The 17,686-nt window shown below is 51.2% G+C and overlaps 1 protein-coding gene across 2 annotated transcripts in view; it reads right to left on the bottom strand.

Moving 5' to 3' along the window:
- AHRR (aryl hydrocarbon receptor repressor) overlaps positions 1–17,333 on the bottom strand; it is a 68,055-nt gene extending 50,722 nt beyond the window's left edge. For both annotated transcript variants that reach the window (XM_084880609.1, XM_084880608.1), the window contains exons 1-3: positions 17,228–17,333; positions 8,869–8,937; positions 1,821–2,002 (exon numbers count right to left, since the gene is read on the bottom strand). In XM_084880609.1, the coding sequence (XP_084736735.1) occupies positions 1,821–2,002; positions 8,869–8,930 (244 nt within the window). In that variant the 5' untranslated portion in view covers positions 8,931–8,937; positions 17,228–17,333. The remainder of the gene's footprint in view (positions 1–1,820; positions 2,003–8,868; positions 8,938–17,227) is intronic.
- Between the last annotated feature and the right edge of the window lie 353 nt (positions 17,334–17,686).

A 17,686-nucleotide genomic window follows, 5' to 3' on the forward strand; every position in this document is an offset into this window, starting at 1 on the left:
AAGTCAGAAAGCTGCCACACCGGGTCCCCTCCAAGCCCCCGGACCTGGCGGCCAGTGCCAAGCCCACACAGGACTGGAGCCACACTCTCTCCAGTTCCCTTGGAGGCCCCACTGGCGGGAGACTGCTGATTTTTACCTTTGAAAGGAGTGTGATTCGAGACCACTTGAATGGACATCACTTTCAGCTTCTGATTGGAATACAGACACCTCAAGCCCATCTCCCCACCTCCTCACAACAAAGCACCGAGAGAAATGTTCAAGTTTGCAAGTTTCTGTGGGTTCATGGGAGACCCAAGGTTTCAGGGCAACCAGTAACCCGAAATGTAAGGAAACAAAGGCACTTCCGGGGTCAGACAGGACATGAGCCTGACGCTGTGGACACCGCGAAGGAGAATCAGATTCAACTCAGACAATCCTGCATGTGGGCCCAGCACCAGGGAGAGAACCCAGGACCCAGGCAGCTATGAAGGTTGGAGATGGGAACCCGCTGTAGCTGCTTCTCCGGGGACCTTGGGGTGCTCACAGAGAAGAGGGGGCCGGGCTGCGATATCTCAGCCCACGTGCCTGTCGAAGGGGTCCCCGGGCATGAGTGTGGGGTGGGCTCAGGCAGTGGCCTGGGGAGGCACGGGAATGCAGGGACACCTCAGAGGAGCCCCGGGCAATGGCCCATACCTGAGCCACCAGCACACGGGACCACGCCCAGCTCAGCACATCCCATGCCACACAGCCTGTGTGCACGGCTGCCCTTCCATGACGGGACATCTCAGAGTGGCTCAGTATCAGCCCCACACCACCACCAAGGGGTCCACGTCCCGGAGCAGAGTGGGAACAGAGACGAGTGGGAGGAGCCGAGACCACCCGTGCAGTGGTCTCACACGCAGAGTGGGGCCCTCAGAGACCAGCAGGGGCCAGAGGACTTGGGGCTCCTGCTCCGAGAGGGAAAATGAAGGCCAACGGGCCTATGGAGGAGGGATCGGTGATGCTGTCCAGCTGGAGTGCATGGCGGGAAGAGCTGAGACCTCAGGAAAACTGCCCCACCCCCATCTCCAGAAAGAGCAGAGAAAGCTATCAGTGGGCAGGGGCTGAGTCTCACCCCAGATACACCTCAGTACAAACTGCTCCCACAACTGTGCAGAGTAGGAAGACCTGGTTCACACAGGCCCAGGCCTCAGCCCTCACCTCCTACCCACGCTCACTGCGGCCCAAGGCATGTTGTTGAGTGGCACAAAGAAACACAAAAGTGGGGGCAGGCAGAGCAGGACCCCTACCGTTTGCTGCAGTCCCCACCTCTCCCTGTTGTCCACACGTGCCCGCTGAGACACTGACCTTTCCTGCTCCTGAAGAAACACCATAAGTTCATGATTTTGTACCAAGTTCACTGGCAGTGGCAGCCACGGGTTTTAAGGTAGGTGACAAGCACATTTCTTTCTCAGGAGCTGAGCCAGGCCCTCTGGGCAATGAGCAGGACCTGGAGCACCGGTGTGGGGAGCACCTCAGGCACCCAGGACAGCCAAGCACCCACAGGAGGCCAGCCATCCAGCTCACTCCAGTCAGTGGCAGGATACGAAGCAGATCGGCCGGGTCCTGGGAGCCCTGGGGTTGTGAGGAAGCCCCAAGGCCTGGCAGGGAGAGATGCCAAGAGGGGGGAACCGGCTCTGCCCCTTCCACCAGAGCCGTCTGGTTCGGCCGTCAGCGAGTCCTCCTCCAAATGGTCACACAGGACATGAGGCGCAAACTGTCCATCCAGCAAAGAGGGGGAACCCAGGTGAGACCCAGGTGAGACCCAGCCGGGCGCCGCTGGGCACCGGTGAGAGTCCTACCTTGGAAGAAGCTCTTCACCCTGAGGTAGCTGACGCTGAGACGCAGCACCGAGAGCTTGTCCAGCTTGGAGACCACGTCGGGCGGGAAGGGCAGCAGGCTGGCCAGGTGGTCCAGCTCAGCGTTGAGGCGGTCTCGGTGCCGCTTGGAAGGGTTCGACTTCTCAGCCCCCACAGAAGGTTTCCTGTGGGGAAACAGCCAGTCAGATGGGGGTGACTCCACCCAAGTCCATGGGCCACACGGGTGGAAACCTGTCCCTGCTTCAAAACGGAGCTGCCACCAGGGGGGGAAAAGTGCTGAAACCAACTAGCACTCACCCATTCCTGAAAAGGTTCGTGCTAAGAATCTGAAACTCCACCTCCGTGACTCCATCTCATGACGGGGAGGGAAGGAACAGAGAGACGAAGAGCAGGTAGCCTGAGCACGTGGCTCGGGGCAGGCTGTGTGAGTCCAGCGTGGTTCCTGAACTCTCTGTGCTAATGTTCCCAGAAGTGGGAGAAAGGTGGCCAGCTCTAGGCTGTATCTGCTCAGCCTCTCTCCGTCAATCCTGGGTCTGAGCACATGGCCTTCTTCAGACCTGGATTTCTGGCCCTGCAGCCCAGGTACGGGTGGCCTCTCTGGGCCTCAGTTTCTCCTCTACACAGAGGGGCTGGAAGGGAGTGAGGGGAGGATAACGAGGACCGGGGGCACCGTGCGCTGTCCCACCCACCCCTCCAAGGCCTGAAGTCAAGCTGAAGTCAAGGCCTGTGCCTCCGTGCCGGCAGGCAGGGCCCTGGCTGCTTTCTCCCCTTGTCCCGGAATAGACCAGCTGGCCCCTCAGGGGGTGTCCCTTGTCCACCCTCCCTCACCCCAGTCCCCCACCTGCCTCACAGTGACCGCCCTCATCTGCCCTTCTGGTCCCCAGAATGACAGTGCCCTTCTTCTGACCCCATTTCCCATCTCACAGAACAGCTTCTCCCCCTTGTTCTTCCTAAATCTCGCCACAGGAAGCCTTCTGACCCTAAATGGCAGCTAAGGCTGCTGGGAGGGGCGCAGGCTCCAGGGTTGACCCCCTGACTCCCCTATCCCTTACCCCAGCCTCCCCGCTCCCACCCCCCCACGGGCTCTCTCTGCCTCTAGAGGCTGGAGTCTCTTGTCCAGAAGTTCCTATTTTCCTAAGTGTGTTCACTTGTAAGCACATGGAAAGTGGGCCTTAAACAGTCCGTCCTTTTTGTTCTGTCTACAAAGCTGTCCCCCGTGCTGCCTGAGGGCCTCGGCCTTAAGACCCATGGCAGGACCTGCAGCCCCAAACCCAGAGTCACTTTTCTGGTTGAGATATAATTCATACATTAAACCAGCTGACTTACGGCCATCTGCTCTCCGTCTCCATGCATCTGCCTGTTTGGGACATTTCACATAAATGGAACCATACAATGTGAGACTTCGTGTCTGGCTTCTTTCACTGAACATCATGTATTTAAGAGTCATCCGTGGTGTAGGATTTATCGGAACTTTGTTCTTTTTAAGACTGAATAATGTTCCTCCGCATGGATTTACCACGCTTAGTTTATCCCCTCGCCAGCCCAGGGGGGATCTGAGTCACACCCGCGGGTGGGTATGGTGAACATGCTGCACGGACATCCGTGTCCCAGTTTCCACATGTGTGCTCAGTTCCTTTGGGCACAAACCCAGCAGTGGAGTAACTGGCTTGATATGTAATTCTGTGATTAACTTTTTGAAAAACTTCCAAACTGTTCCCATGGGGCCACACCACTTCACATCCCCAGCAGGAGGGTCTCGGCCGTTCCACGTCATGCCCACACTTGTGATTTTCCGTTTCATTCTAACAGACATTCTCATGGGTGTGAAGTAGTATCTCAGTGTGCTGTGGTTTGCTTGCCCTTAGTGAGCAGTAATGTTGAGCATCTGTTCATGTGTTTGTTGGCAATTTGTGTATCTTCTTTGGGAAATATTTATTCAATTCCTTTGTCGGTTTTTAATTGGGTTATTTGTCTTTTTATTGTTGAGTTGTAGGCAGTCTTTATAGATTCTACATATAAGTCCCTTAGTAGATATATAATTTTTAAATATTTTCTCTTATATCTTTGGTTATCTTTTTCATTTTCTGCCCTTCCTTTCTCTTCCTTCCTTCCTTCTTTCCTCCCTCCCTCCCTTCCCCCCTCTTTCTTTCTTTCTTTCTTTCTTTCTTCCTTCCTTCCTTCCTTCCTTCCTTCCTTCCTTCCTTCCTTCCTTTCTTCTTTCTTTCTTGTCTTAATAAGGCCCCTGCCCCAAAGTTACTCGCACCAGTAGCCACAACCTAAGTACACAAGAGACTTGGGGATAGATCGAGCAGTCTCCAATGTGGACTGGCACTTGAAAGACTCCTGAGGTGACCCCAGAGATAGGGCAGCATCATGGGCAGGTGTGGGGTCAGAGAAGAGGAGAAGTGCCATGTAATGGGCAGGAAGCCCAGGATTAAATCTCACCTCTGTGTAGACCTGGGGGAGCAGTTGCCCACCTGTCTCCCCAGAAAGCATGTATCTGAGAATGAGCTAAGCATGACTATTCTCCCACCCCCACCCCACCTCCATGGGGCACCTGGGGGTCAGGCTGAAGAAATGGGTATCTGAAGAGCTTGGCAATCATCACTCTGTTCCTTCAGAACACCTGGCTCCCCTGATGCACTTCCTCCACGCCACCCCAGCTCCGAGGGCCGGGAACTTCCCATCCCACATCCAAGTGGGTGAGAACAGATGGGGTAAGGGCATGTGGAGGATGCGCCAAACCCTGAAGACAGAGACTCAGCAGAAAGCAAAGGGGACCCTGCACCACCAGCTTAATGAAGGTCAATTCATCAAATTTTTTCTTTTATGACTTTGTATCTGGAACCACCCCAAGGCCACTGAGATTTTCTCACGTTTTTTCTTACAAAGTTGTACTGCAGGTGGTAGATTACAGGAGGAGCCCTGGCCAGCTCAGATAGAAGGAGAGTTACAAAGGAAGCAATGACATCAAAAATGTGAACTTCTTAGAATAAATCTAGCAAAAGACATCCCAGACACCTAAACTGAAACCATAAACTATTGCCGAGAAAAGATTTAAAAGACCCAAGAAACTGAAAAGAAATACCATGTTCATAGATTAGAAGACTCTATATTGTTAAGGTGGCAATGCTCCCCTAAGCTGATCTATAGATTCAATGTGATGCAATCAAAATTCCAACAGGCCTTTGTACAGAAATTGCTAAGTTTTTTCTAAATTTGCATAGAAATGAAAAGGACCTAGAACAACCCATTAAAAAAAGAGGAACGAGGTTGGAGGACTTATCCTATTGATTTTAAATCTTCTCTAAAGCTATGATATTCCCAATGATTTGATACTAGAGACAAGATAGAAATATAATGGAACGAAATAGTCTAGCAACAGACGCACATATATTTGGGCAACTCATTTGATAAAGATACTAAGGCAATTTAATAGGGAAAGAAAAGTCCTTTTAATAAATGGTGCTGATTAACTGGACACCCATGAAAACAAATGAACATCAACCCTTACCTCACACTACACCCCACAATTAACTCAAAACAGATCACAGACCTGAATCTACCTCCTGCAGTATAACTTTATAAGAAAAGACGTGAGAAAATCTCAGTGGCCTTGGGGTGGTCCCAGACGTTTAGAACACACACACAAAGTCATAAAATAAAATTTAAAAAATGATGAATTGACCTTCATTAACAATGCTTAAATGTCTTCTGAAGGTCACCCTTACAAAGATCGAAGGGAAACCCTAGATAGGAAAAATGACATTCACAAGAGCTTGTACCCAGAACACGTAAAGAAATGCTACAGCTCAGTAAAAGACAACCCGGTACGACAGGCCCGTTATGTAAGCAGACACTTCACCAGAGAAGGTGTGTGGCTGGCGAATAAGGTCCTCCCCACCCGCAGTCCCTGAGAGGAGGCAGGGTGAGCACCACAGCAGAATGGCTGACGCCAAGGGGACCGTGTCCCAGTCGGGGACAGAGGGCAGAGCAGCCAGGACTGCCGCCGAGATGTAAACAGTGCAACTGCTTCGGAAACAGTGTGGTGGTTTCTTAAGAAGCAAAACACTCACCCCCGATATGACTCAGCAATTCCACTCCCAGGTATTATTCAAGGGAAGTAAAAGCACATCCACACCAAGATGCGCACACGGTTAACGTTCACAGCAGCTTTAGTCACAAAGGCCCCGCACTGGGCCCGGCCTGGGTGTCCATCTGCACGTGAATCAGCGGACGTGGGGTTCCCGTCTGGGGCAGGACACTGATGCAGAAACCACGTAGGAATCTCAAAGCCGTCTGCCCAGGGAAGGAGCGTGTGGGTACCTCTATAGAAACCTCCAAGAGATGCAGACCAGTCTGCGGGAAAGAGACATCTGAGGCTGCCAGGACGAGGTACAGGAAGGCATGACAGGGAGACTCTGGGAGTGTGACAGGCCTGTCTGTGACCTTAGTTTCGGTGATGTTTCCATGGGTGTTTATGTAGATTAAAACCGATCGGACAGTGCACTTTAAAATTTATATTTTAATATATTTTTATTTATTTCAGAGAGGAGAGGAGAGGGAGAGAGAGATAGAAACACCAGTGATGAGAATCATTGATTAGCTGCCTCCTGCACGCCCCCTACTGGGGATCAAACCCACAACCTGGCATGTGCCCTTGATGGGAATTGAACCCAGGACCCTTCAGTCCTCAGGCAGACGCTCTAGCCACTGAGCCAAACCAGCTGGGGCTGGACGGTGCACTCTAAATCCATGCAGTTGAAGCTACTTCAGTGATAGCCCAATAAAGATGGAAAATGCAGACAACAGAAGGGAAGGCCCACTGCTCACTCCCCCGGGAGCTCAAAGTGTCACCCCGCTGCTCCCAGAAGCCCTTGGGACCTAACAGCACCCAGGTCCATTCTCTGCATCCAGCCCCAAGTAAGTCTCTGAGGAGCAGGTTCTGCCCAGGAGCCAGACACTCGTGAGTCCAGGCAAATGCTATCTCCTCTGTCCACCCCATGCCCCACGACTTTCTCACCCACCCCTTCCCGGAGAAAGATGGGCACCCACAGACCCATCACCCATCACCCACCTGTGGAACCAAAGCCCCACAGCCCTCTGGCCTGGCAAGGAGGCCGGGGCCACCGCTGAAATGCAGGGGTGTAGCTCACACCCAAGGAAGGGCTGTGGGCTTGGGCGCCCTGCATCCAAACATCAAAAACAGAAGTCGTCTGGCCCCCAGTTTCCTGGAACGTGTCCCTGTGGAGATGCTCGGCACGCAGGCACACACCCAGCTGCTCCCCATGAGCTTGAATGCGAGTCTAAAATGCCACTTACATCAGTGAGGAAAGGATTGATTATTCAATAACAGTGTTAAGAACAGCACTCAAACTTTTTTTTTTAAAGGAATCCATAAAAGTTGAGAAGAAATATTTGCAAAAGTCTCTTGTAAACATGAAACATTTCTAATGATGATATAAAATTAACCACAAAGGAAAAAGATGAATGCATTCAACTTCATAAAAATTAAATTTTTTCTGCATGGCAAAGGACACCATAACTAAATTAAAACTGGGGCAAAGTATTTGAAACACACTCGAGAATTAGTCTCCCTGATAGACAAATTCCTAAGGATCAAGAATCACAGAAACACGAACAACTTAACAGAAAAATGAGCAAAAGTTACCAACACAGTTCACAGAGATGGAAACACAATGTCTCTTAAACCTCACTTGTGACTAAAGCACACAAATACCAAAGTCTGAACCACATGCCCTGCTGGGGGAGAGGCACATCTTGAATGGGGGCAGTTTGGGGACCTGCCAGTGTCACAGACGCCCACACCGTTGACTGAGCAGCCCCACGTCAGGCATGAGTGTGCACATTGGGCTGGGCCTTGGTTTACCTTCTTGCAAGCTAATAACCTGCGACTGCCCCAGGGATGCTGGCTGGAGGCCCTCACTCAGGTGCGCATCTCTCCATCCTCTGACCGCCTTCCCCTGCAGACCAGGCCGTGCTATGCTTCTGGCACCCACTCCCTTTAAGGCCTGTGGTGCCCTGAGGCCACAGCGGCCACACGACAGACTCAGATGGCAAACCTACTTGTCAAAGTCCAGCCTCACAGGCCTTTGCTGCCTCTCCTTGGGGCTGCGGAGCCACATTGCTGAGAACCTCACACAGAATCCTGCAGCTGCCGAAGGCCAGGGGGAGGTCCAAGAACACAGACCCACACAGACTGCTGAAGGTGTGCACCCTCACACACAGTCCATGCACATGCATAGTCACTCAGAACCATGTTATACCCATGCGCACACAGCTGTATTACACACACTAACAGCTGTATTGCACACACACACACAGCTGTATTACACTCACACAGAGCCTCAGCCGATGGTGGACACCTGCAGGACCCCTGTTGCAGGAGCAGAGATAGACTGTGGACCATGGGGAATGCCACTCTCTGCTGACCCCCAGCAGGGCACCCCCTAAGCCCTGTTATTCCCGCAGCTACCACAGACCTCACATCTCCATGGCCCAGGCTCCGCGGGGCCAGCCACAGGCAGGCGGAGGGACTGAGCAGGGGGGATGTGGTGGGAGGGGGCCTGGAGCCGCCTGTGGTGGGGGTTCCGGAAGCCCCAGGCAGGGAGGATGAGCGCCCCCACCCCCACTCCTTCCATCTGTGATGAGGCTCTCCAAGGAGCCCTGGGTGGGTCCTAACTGAGGACAGGGGGTCACTAGGGCACACAGGGGGTTGTGTGTCACCACTGACAGGGGTGACATCGCAGCGTCACGGGGCCCTCACCGCCCCTTCGTCAACGTCAGAGAGCAGCTGCCGGAGGCTCCATGTCAGGGGCCAGCCACCGGAGGGCAGTGACGGCCTCCTGCTGCCGGGCCAGTGGGCACGCCCTGCCAGGCCTCCGCAGGCCCCTCCATCCCTCAGGGCGTCGTGACCAAAACCTCTCCTGGAATTCACTTTGCCAGCGAAAGTGTACACGCGTTCCCCTTCATCAGTGACAAACAGCAGAAAAAGAAGGTAATACGTTACTGTTTCTGGATGGGCTTCCTCCTCTTCCTCCCGGCATACATGCACTCCCCCGGCGGGATCATCTTGGGCCTGGAAGAAAAGGGAACACCTGGTTGGTCATGGTGAAGAGGCCCCAGGGCCCACCCAACTCCCTGTACCACCGAAGGCAGCAGTGTCAGCTCAGGCCCCTGTGCTGGGATCTAGGTGTCATTGCTGCCCTGAACCTGCTGTACGGAGGTCCCGATGCCTCCATCACCACCGGAGGGAGACAGCCCATGGCGCTTCCAGACAAGCCCGTGCTGCCCGTGCCTCCTCTCGCTCAGTGCGCCCCGGCAACATCACCCCTTCAACGGGAAGCATCCCATTCCCCAGCCTGGCATCGCTGAACCCCTCCATTGAGCAGCCCTGTGCTCCTGCTCCTGCCTCCTCGGAAAGCCTTACTGTGGACAAACGTACTAGGACTGCCCTCAGGACGCAGAGGCCGATCCACGTGGACCCATGAGCAGGACTCACAGCCGGGGCACAGCGGAGGGCTTCGTGCGGGCTCCGTGCAGGCCCAAGGCTGCGTGTCCTCTCTCGGTGGCCTCTGTGGTGGGTCTTCTTCCTCTTCCCATCCTCCCACTAATGACTCTGAAATTCTGGGCCAATGGGCTTCCTCTTTCCTGTGTAAAATCTGTCCCTTAGGCCACAGTGTGGGGCTTCCACTTTGGCCACTAACTCCTAAGCCCAGCTGACCAAACCCGCCAGTCCCCACCAGCGCCGCTGGACACAGGCGCCCCAATCCAAGCAGTGGCCCTGAGGGGCGGTCACACTGTCTGTGCCCTGAGGCTGGCCAGCTTGCCAATCACTTCAGGCTTCTGCACAGTGAGGATGTCTGAGGCCTCACATCCTGGGGATGTGACCACTCCTGTGTAGTGTCCACTCAAATGCCAGGTCTGGGCCCACAGATATAGAGAGGAGGTCAGGAGCCCTCAGCTGGCCTCAAGCGCCTGCAACCTGGAAGAGGAGGCCTGTGCAGAAAGTGCCCTGAGAACATCAGGTGTGTGTTATGGATCCACTTCAAATACACGCAACGCACTGTAAATACAATGACATCAGCAGGTACAGTAAATGGATAAAAAAAAGAAAAAGAAAAAAACAGCATGCAAACACTCATCAAAAGAGGCTGCATGAGTATCTGACAAAGTAGACTTTAAAAAAAGGGATATTCTTCCAAAACCGGTTTGGCTCAGTGGATCAAGCGTCCACCTGCGAACTGAAAGGTCCCAGGTTTGATTCTGGTCAAGGGCCTGTACCTTGGTTTCGGACACATCCTCAGTAGGGGGTGTTCAGGAGGCAGCTGATCAATGTTTCTCTCTCATCGATGTTTCTAACTATCTACCTCTCTCCCTTTCTCTCTGTAAAAAAAAAAAAATCAATTATATATATATATATATATATATATATATATATATATATATATATATATATATATTTTTTTTTTTTTTTTTTAAAGGGATATTCCGAGGGACAAAAAGGGATATCACATGATGACAGATGGTTCTGTTTTCCAAGAAGACACAGCAATCCCAAATGTGTGTTCACCTAACAACATGGATACTTCAAAATACATAAAAAGATAATTCATCAACACTGCTCTCTCAGTAATTAAAACAGTGAGTAAACAAAACCAAAAGGCTTCGGAACATCCAAACAACAGACATGAACCAACTGGAACTTACAGAACACTCCATCCAACAGCAGCAGAGTACCATCCTATCAATCAAGATAGATTAAATTCTGGGAATTAAAACAAATTTCAAAGAATAGAAATGATATAAAGTATATTTGCTGACAATTATGGAATTAAAATAGGAAATACATAAAAAATTCCAAAATGTTTGGAAAGCAACCCATGTCTTAATAACCATAGGTCAAAGAGGAAGTCTCAAAGAAATTTGAAAGTCTTTTGGACTAAATGAAAATACAACATATCACACTTTATAGGTTATAAGCTGAGCAGTACTTTACTTTGATGTAAACTGACAGCATTAACCATTTATATTAGGAAACAATGTCTCAAATCAGTAATCCAAGCTTCCCCTATACATAACTAGAATAAAAGAAATCCAAATCAAGCAAAAAGATGGGAATAATAAAGAGGGGGGAAAATCAGTGACATTTAAATAGAAACATAGCGAAAAATCAATGAAAACAAAAGCTGGTTCCTTCTAAAGATCAACAAATTTGGTAAACCTATAGCCAGAATGATCAAGGAACAGAGACACACAAATTACTAATATGAGGAATGAAAGAAGGAACATCACTATAGACCCCACATACACTAAAAGGAAAAGAAGAGAATACTGCTATGAACTTAGTTGTGCCTCACCCCACCCCAAATCAATATGTTGAAGCCCTAATCCTCCATTTGACTCTATTGGAGACAATGCTTTTCAAGAGGTCACTAAGGTTTCTTGTTACCCGGGTAAGAAGAAAAAGAACTCTCTCTTTACCATGTGAAGGTGGCCATCTGCCAGCCAAAAAGAGGCTCTCACTGGAAACCAAATCAGATGGCACCCGGATGTTGGATTCCAGCCTCCAGAACCATGAGAAATAGATTTCCATTGTGTAATCTGCCCAGTCTACAGTGTTTTGTTATGGAGCCCGAGTGGACCAACACACACACTATACCCACAAATCCAACAATTTAGGTTAAATAGACGAATTCCTTGAAAATCACAAGCTACCAAAAGTCACTCAAGAAAAGAATAGATAGCATGTTTAGTCCTGTGTCTATTCCAAAAACAATGGTTTCACTGGCAAATTCTACCAATTTAAGGAATAAATAATACCAATTCTCTGCGACCTCTGGCAGAAAATGAAAAATAACCAACTCATTGCCAACTCATTTATAAGTTCAGTTATCACTCTGATACCAAAAGCAAAGACATTTCTAGAAGAGAAAACTACAGACCAATATCCCTCATGAAGAGCCCGTCCATGAAGAAAATGACACTGGGCACAATGACAATCAAATAATCAGCTATAAATAGAATAATCTTTACAACAGTCATTGCGCAGAGAAACAACAGCGAGAGTGACAGCAGATACCTCGTCAGAAACATGCATGCGGGACGGCAGTGGGGCACTGGCCTGAAAGCATGGAGAGAAAAAACACTCAGACCTAGAATTCAACACCCTGCGAAAATACCTTTCAGAAATGAAGGTGAAATAAAGATTGCTTCGGACATGTGAAAGCTGAAAGAACCCAGATGACCCAACTAGAAGAAATGTGAAAGGGTGTCTTCAGGCCAAAGGAAACTGATACCAGATGGTAACATGGAACACAGAATGGAACACAAAGCTCGGATTTGTTCCTGCTATTAAATATCTTTAGAAGATAATGGACTGTTTAAAAACAATGATAACACTGTATCATGGGTTTGTAGTATAATACATGTAAATGTCAAGGGTGTGGCAAGGACAGCACAAAGGCCGGGAGGGGGATTGGTGGGGGGTAAGGGTCCTACAGTGCCCCTCAAGGGGTAGAAGGAAGCCTCCAGGCTCCACACTCATCCTCCCTGCCTGGTCTTCATGAATGGACTGCACCCCTCAGGCATTTCTTCTTTGAAGTTAGCACCATGTTCAAAAGTGAGGGGCTGTGGGTTCTAGTGCTTCTGATCTTTCTGTTTGCTTCTGCTCACCATGGCCAGAGGCTGGGACCCAGTGAATGTCACCATTCGGGGGGCTGAACAACACCTTCTCCAAGGAGACTTGAACCCAGGGTTCCAGAGGGTCTTTCACATCCAAGTTGACTCCTCGACTTGCTCAGGCCTGGAGAACCCTTGGGGTTCTCTTTCCACCTTGCAATTAGTTCAGTGTTGGAGCTAGAATTGCTTTATATTTAAGGCTCTCAAATCACACACAAAAAGATTAAGGATATAAAAAGCTAATTTTTTGAAATATATTTTATTGATTTTTCACAGAGAGGAAGGGAGAGGGATAGAGAGTTAGAAACATCCATCCACTGCCTCCTGTACACCCCCTACTGGGGATGTTCCCACAACCAAGGTACATGCCCTTGACTTGAGTCCGAAGGCTGACGCTCTATCCACTGAGCCAAACCGGTTTCAGCAAAAGCTAGTTTTTTAAAGTGCACCTATTTCAGAGATACGTGCTAAAACACATATGAAAGAAATGATAGGTCAGGGGTTTGCTTCTACAAAGGGGGAGCAGAGTGGTGTCTGAATGGAGCTGGGCCAGCTAATATGAGTGGATGGCCATCTATGCTAACTGAAGAGCAAATTGGGCTCATTATAAAACTGTGCCCACTTTTGTAAAAGATGTGAAAAGATCCATAACTTTTCAAAGCACTAAAAAGAGAGGACATGTGCCATACAAATAGGCATACTGCAGTCGATTGAGTTTCAGCCAGGATGCGAAGGCCATTGGACGGGGAAAGGACAGTCTCCTTCACAATGGTGCCTGGACAACGGGAAGTCACAGGCCCGAGAATGAAGATGGACTCCTATCTGACAGCATATACAAAAAATTAAGCAAAATTAGTTAAAAGACCAAAGTGTAAGAGTTAAACTATAAAACTCTTGAAGAAAACATAGGGCTATATCTTCATGACCTTACATTTGGCAATGGATTCTTAGAAGTGTTATCAAAAGCACAAGTAAGAAAAGAAAAAAAAAAATAGACAAATCGGACTTCATCAAAATGAAGACTTGTGCTTTAAAGAATACTATCAAAAAAGTGAAAACACAGACCACAGAATGGGGGAAAAAACATTTGCCAATCATATAACTGATGAGGGTCTAGTATTCACACTATACAAAGAACTCCTACCACTCAACAACAAGAAGACAAACAATCCAACTTAAAAGTGGGCAAAGCATTTTAATACATGTTTTTTTTTTCCCCAAAGAAAATATAGAAATAGTAAACAAACACATGAAAAGATGCTAAGCACCATCAGTCCCTGGGGAAATGTAAATCAAATCCGCTATAAGATACCATGTCATACCACTGGGATGGCTATACTCAAACAAGTCTTACAGAGGCTGTAGAGCAATTGGGACCTTCGTGCACTGCCAATGGGAATGTAAAATGGTGTGGCTGCTGTGCAACACAGTGTGATATTTCCTCAAAAAGCTAAACACAGAGTCACCATATGACCCAGCAACCCCACTCCCAGGTGGGTGTCCAAGAGAACTGAAAACCTGGCACACAATTGCTCACGGCCTCATATTCACAGGAGCCAGAAAGGGGAAGCAACCCAATGCCCATCACCTGGGGGGTGGATAAACAAGGTGTGCTCTCCAGAGAGTGGAATGGGACTCGGCCAGAAGAAGAATGGAGTTCTGTTGTATAACATGGGTGAACCTTGAAAACGTGACGCTATGTGAAAGAAGGCAGACTTGAAAGGGCACACATTGACTCCATTGATATGACATGTCCAGAACAGGCAAATCCATGGAGACAGGAAATAGATTCATGGTTGCCAGGGGCTGGAGGGAGGACTGGGGAGTGAGTGCTAATGGGTACAGAGTTCCCATTTGGGGTGAAGAAAATATTTTGGAATTAGACAGTGGTGGTAATTGCACGACGTTGGCAATATACTGAATGAATGCCACTGAATTGTATACATTTTTAAATGGTTCATTTTATATGTGTGTGAATTTCACCTCCAAAAATGTAGAACCCAAATTTATATTCAAATATAAATAAAATTTCTGGAATGGTAAGATCAAAAGGGTATGGCAGGGGAGAAATCGCTGCCAGAGACAGAAACACCTGCAGGGAGCTGCTCAGAAGGGAGCGGAGAGCGGTGGAGCCGCAGGGGCTTGGAGGTCAAAAGCAAGTTTTAAGCTGATGGAGGCGGTGCTGAGGAGGGAACAGGGAGCCCTGAGCCACGGGCTGTGGTGGGTGAGCGGGGACAGGGTCCAGGTGGCCACAGGCTGGAGCAGAAACAGGTGGACAGATGGTTCAGAACAGGCCTTCTCAGCCTCACCAGTGCCGGGGCCAGGCTCTCGGTGGCTGGAGGCCTGTATGCAAGACCCTCCCATCTGAACTGCAGGCCTTTCCACTCAAACAGGAGAATCCTGAGCCAGCCAGGGGGGAGAGCCGGCCAGGGAGGTTCCCCTGAACCCAAGAGGAGCCGGGTACTCGGTAACCAACTCAGCCACCCCTCCAGGTCCAAGGTGAAGGAGACAGCATAACCATTCCCCAAATGAGCCTGAGCCTTGGAGCAGGGATATGGGGTGGGGACACCCAGGAGGATGGAGAGGGGACCAGGGAACACTCAGGGAAGGGCAGCACTGACCCCCTCACTCTCCATCCAAAGCCCTCCTCCCCACAGCAGAGCTAAGACAGGCTCCAGGTTCCTCTGTGTGACTCCTCCCAGTCTTGCACACTACCTCCCCACCCACCCCCCAAGCCACATTCTCCCTCAGTATCTCCAGATCAGTGCTCAGAAGACCCTAAAAACAAGAACAGATATATATCTCCAGGTACCTCTCTACTGGGGCTATCGGAGCTGACAGTTGCCTCCACCATCTCCCCAGCCCAGTCCCAGTTGAGTAACACAGCTTGGAGTCTGATCTGTGCCAAATTCCTAGCCTAGGAATCACAAATATAGGAGGCAGATACTATGCAGTAATTCCTTCGTTTTACTAAATATTCGTGCACTCTCCTCAAAGAGATGAAGCCTACTAGGATCGAACCAACCTTCCCACAGAAATGAACCCTTGGAGGAGGGACGCAGGCCCTAGCCCAGGATCCGCTTCCTTCTCTGTCTCTGGGGGTCAGGATCCTTGTAGCCTGAGGCTGCCCAGGGCCAGGGCCCTCAAGCAGGGGTGGAGGCATGCAGGGGGCTGGGGGCTGCAGATGGGGAGCAACAGGTGCACCGAGCCCGAGGAGCCAGCTGTGGACCTTCGTCCCCCACCAAACTCTGAGCTGATTGTGTCTCAGAAAAAGCTGAACTTTTGCATAAACTTTTCTTATAAGAGGCAAAAGGACTAACTGTCCTTTTAAGAAAAATAAAGGTAAGCAACAAACAAAATTCCTCTGCACCCAGCAGTGCTGCGACCCTCTTTCCACAGGGCATCATTGCTCTGGGACCAAGCCTGGCTAGAAACCACACACAATCTGGGTCCAAACTTCACCAGTTAGTGCCTGAAAATCATGCTCCGTAAAATAGGGTGACTTCCGGCCACCTCAGGAGACGGCAGAACCCCCTTGGTCAGGGCCGCGCCTGCCTGACAGTGGGACGGTCTGCACATCACCACATGGTCTCCTCACCCTGCCTAACAGGCTTCCACCCAGGAACCTGCAGAAGCCAGGCCTGGTGTGGGCAGAAGTTAGCCAGGTTTAGGAGCCGCCTCTGCCAGTAGACCCCTGCAGAGTCCCCTCAGGATAGAAGTCCACCTCACAGCTGTCAAGTCCCCAGAGCCTGAGGACAGATGCCCAGGGCACACACTTAGGACCAGAGCCCATGGCTGGTCCCACAGAAGCCATCTCCCCCGCCCCCACGATGGCACTAACCGCTGGAGGCCTGCTGGATGCTTCCAGGGGACAAGTACCTCCAGCCCCAACCCTTGGAACCAACCAGGAAACAGGAGGGAAGAAGGGCTGATGGCCCAAGGCCTCTGACCTATGACCCTGAACAGCACCAGCCCTTCCCAACGGGGTTACTGGGGAGGTCAATACTAGGGTGGGCAGGTCCCCGAGGGTTTGTGTCACTCACAAAGTATCCACAACCTGGGACTTTCAGCCACTCAAACCAAGACTTTGGGGAGGGTAGGAGGGGGAACTTTCTTGGTGCCACTAACTGAAAGGGAGCGAATTCCTGGAACTTGGGCCCTTCCGCCCTTCCCAAGTGTAAGAACCCAGCCCAGTGCTCCATGCCAGGAAGCAGGGGCCGAGCTGTGCCAGGGGCCCGAGTTGAGCCACCCGGGCTCTGGGGGTCCCCCAGACCAGCCTTCTACGCCCTGCTTCCCTGGTGAGGGCTCAGGGCATGGGTTCAAAGCCCAACATCTGCCCAAACCATTTCTGAAAAGAAACGGCTAAAATGGAAGGGCAATTAAGCCAACTGCCCTGGGGCGGGTGGGTCACCAGCAGGAGCTTCATGGGGGAGGGGGAGTGGGGACTGGGGCTACTGGTGGGGAGAATTGAGGACCATGACCAGTGGCAGCGGACAGCCTTTCCTCAAAAGTCCCGATTCTATGTTTAAGGGAGAAGCTGCCCATAGGAGCCCAGAGCTTGGAGATTGGGGATGGGGTGGGAGGAGGGTGGTCCAAGGAAGGATGGGGCAGGAGGACCCGTGGCAGGGAGGCTCCCCAGGAGCACCTCCATCGCGCAGCGGGGCCCGGAGCCCGCGCAGGGCACTTACCAGGGCCGCTCTGCGCGTAGGCTCCGGCGCGCCCGCCCGCGGGGGAAGCCCGGCCGGGAGCGGTGGCAGCGCGGCCGCGGGCTCTCGTATCCCGGGGACCGGAGCCTCTGCGGCCGCGGAGGGACGGCCCCACCCCGGCACACGAGCCCGCCCCGCCCAGCAGCGCGGTCCCGGGGCGGCAGGGGGCGCGCGCGCGCAGCCCCTCGCAGGCAGAGTCCTCCCGCTCCGTGCGCGCCTCTGTCCTAGTAGCCTCCCCGGGAACGGTCCGCTCTCTCGAGGCCCCCATGCTTAAGGTGACCAGATTGTTCAGGTGTTGGCGGGACAAAAATCGGGACTTTTTTAAAACGCCGCAGGACGCGGGAAAAATTGCTAGAAATCAGGACTGTCCCGCCAACACCTGGACGATCTGGTCACCTTACCCATGCTCACCTCTCCTGCTGTATTCCGTGTCCTCATCCT

Source organism: Pipistrellus hanaki (assembly GCF_964339955.1).
Source record: "Pipistrellus hanaki genome assembly, chromosome: 4".
NCBI classification, from domain to species: Eukaryota; Metazoa; Chordata; class Mammalia; order Chiroptera; family Vespertilionidae; genus Pipistrellus; species Pipistrellus hanaki.